General features: G+C 37.3%; 1 protein-coding gene across 1 annotated transcript in view; it reads left to right on the top strand.

Annotated features, from left to right (window-relative positions):
• Nucleotides 7-2,388, top strand: part of LOC104767461 (rRNA biogenesis protein RRP5-like) — a 15,220-nt gene continuing 12,838 nt past the window's right edge. The window contains exons 1-7 of the mRNA XM_010491485.2: nucleotides 7-209; nucleotides 377-585; nucleotides 1,020-1,157; nucleotides 1,270-1,443; nucleotides 1,787-1,883; nucleotides 2,164-2,282; nucleotides 2,368-2,388. Of these exons, the coding sequence (XP_010489787.1) occupies nucleotides 53-209; nucleotides 377-585; nucleotides 1,020-1,157; nucleotides 1,270-1,443; nucleotides 1,787-1,883; nucleotides 2,164-2,282; nucleotides 2,368-2,388 (915 nt within the window). The 5' untranslated portion in view covers nucleotides 7-52. The remainder of the gene's footprint in view (nucleotides 210-376; nucleotides 586-1,019; nucleotides 1,158-1,269; nucleotides 1,444-1,786; nucleotides 1,884-2,163; nucleotides 2,283-2,367) is intronic.

Here is a 2,388-nt window from a genome sequence, read left to right as displayed (position 1 = left end):
AAAAAAAAAAAAAACGAGCTCCCAACTCTCTCTCGCGTCCGCCATTGGAGATATGGGAGTACCGTCGAAGAAAATTGCTAATGGAAAACGTCACGATTCTACAAAGTCCTTTAAACCAACGAAGAAACCGTTTAAGAAGACGAAGGACGATTTAGCTGCTAGGTCTGAAGCCGCTCTACAGCTCGAAGATGTTCCTGACTTCCCTCGAGGTTTGTTTTCTCCTTCTAATTTCTGTTTTTATTTAAGCAACTATTCAATTTTGTTTTGCTTTTACTCGGTGTTATGATGTGGTTAGGTACCGAAATATGAAATGGCTCTTAGTTCTGAGCATCCCCTTGAAGTTACTTAATTGCTTATATGCTTAATTGATTGTCAGGTGGAGGTAGTTCTCTGAGTAGAAAAGAGCGTGAGAAAATTTATGAAGAAGTGGATGCTGAGTTTGACGCTGATGAGCGTGTTTCTAAGAAGAGTAAAGGGGGAAAGTCTAAAAAAAAGAAAATCCCTAACGATGCAGACGATTTGGGATTGCTTTTTGGCGGCCTTACTGGCAAAAGGCCAAGATATGCCAATAAGATTACCACTAAGGTATATAACCGTCTTATATGTTTGAGTTGTTTTATATGTTCATGTCTGTGTCCACCATGTTGACACTAAAAGATTCTTTTTAGTCAGAATTGGCTAAGAGACCTATTGTTAGTGTACATACGAATAAACCTCAGAATTAATGGTTTGATCAACATTGTTGGAAAACTACCTCAACCTAGATTGAGTCAAGATACTGATCCGTAGATGTATCATTAAATTACAGTGACTAAGTTTCTGAATCAATGTCCTCTGACGCTAGTTCTAACATCAGTTGCTCATGCCTGTTTTACGCGTGTTAAACACATGTGCATTCTTCAGTTTATGCTCCCTCCTATGTCATTTTGCTACTTACGCATGATGTCTCCTACAAGTTTTTCTTAAGCAGATCATATCTCTACTTTTCCTTTCTGATGTTTATGCAAATATATGTTCAGAATATTTCCCCTGGAATGAAGCTTTGGGGAGTTGTTACTGAAGTAAACCAGAAGGATATTGTAATTAGTCTTCCAGGAGGATTACGTGGATTAGTCCGCGCAAGTGAGGCGTCAGATTTTACAGATCTTGGGATTGAGGTAAATGATATAGGCTATAAATGCCTGTGTTTGTTGTACGATGGTCATCTTGACCACTTTCCGTTATCTTTTCTGTAATCTAATCAGAGTTGGTCCTCTTTTTGTAAACCAGGACGATGAAAATGAACTCCTTGGAGACATTTTTTCAGTGGGTCAGCTTGTTCCCTGCATTGTATTGCAATTAGATGATGATACGAAGGAGGCGGGCAAAAGAAAAATATGGCTTTCATTGCGACTTTCTTTATTGCACAAGGGATTCAGTTTTGATTCTTTTCAACTAGGGATGGTATGTCAATACATGGTTCACTTTCCTTTAATTTCACAATTATGTACTACTTGGGAGCTCTGCCTTTGTTGAAGATATTCATATGTATTTGCGGGTACTTTTATTTTAAGTGTATTGGCATAGCCAAAGCAATTCAAAGGGCCAAAAGGAGTTGAGAGAGTTCATGTCGGATCGAGCTTAGACTTTATTTATTAAGTTGCATATGCTAGTTGGTTTTGATAAATTAAGCTATATATTTTGTATCAAATGAACTGGGGTCGTACTCTACAACTCAGTTTTTAATTGCTGATATGTGTTCTTTGAAAATAATTAATTTTATCTTATTTCCATAATGCTTGTTCAGGTTTTCTCTGCCAATGTGAAAAGCGTCGAAGACCATGGTTATATACTTCACTTTGGATTACCTTCTATCACAGGATTTATCGAAATATGCGATGATGGTAAGAAACTGGGTTGACCTACTACACTGGCCTCTTAGCTCTTTTTCTCACTTTGAACTTGATTTCATCAGGGGAATGGTATTCAGTTTATCTATTATCATTCATTATGATAAAGTTGGTTATTTATGTCCAACTAAGGGAAACACTTTAGAGGATCCTAATCTCATATTCATATTCAAAGACCTTGTTGATGCCTTTGATCTTTCTTACGAACTTTCTGGCTTTCTGGTTCTGCTTCTGACTTCTTAAAATTTCATTTACCTTTTTCTGAATATTCCAGGAAACCAGAAGTCAGGAATGAAGACTGGGCAGCTTATTCAGGGTGTGGTTACAAAGATCGATAGAGAACGTAAAATTATTCGTCTTAATTCTGACCCAGATTCAGTGGCAAAGTGTCTGGTATGCCTTGAACATTCCTTTGAAAAATACAGGGTCAATGTTCCTAAATTTACACAACCTTAACCACATGAATACCATTTTGCAGACCAAGGATCTTAATGGCATG

This window comes from Camelina sativa, chromosome 19 (assembly GCF_000633955.1).
Source record: "Camelina sativa cultivar DH55 chromosome 19, Cs, whole genome shotgun sequence".
NCBI classification, from domain to species: Eukaryota; Viridiplantae; Streptophyta; class Magnoliopsida; order Brassicales; family Brassicaceae; genus Camelina; species Camelina sativa.
The sequence above is the reverse complement of the archived record's forward strand: the minus strand, read 5'-3'. Positions and strand labels throughout refer to the sequence as shown.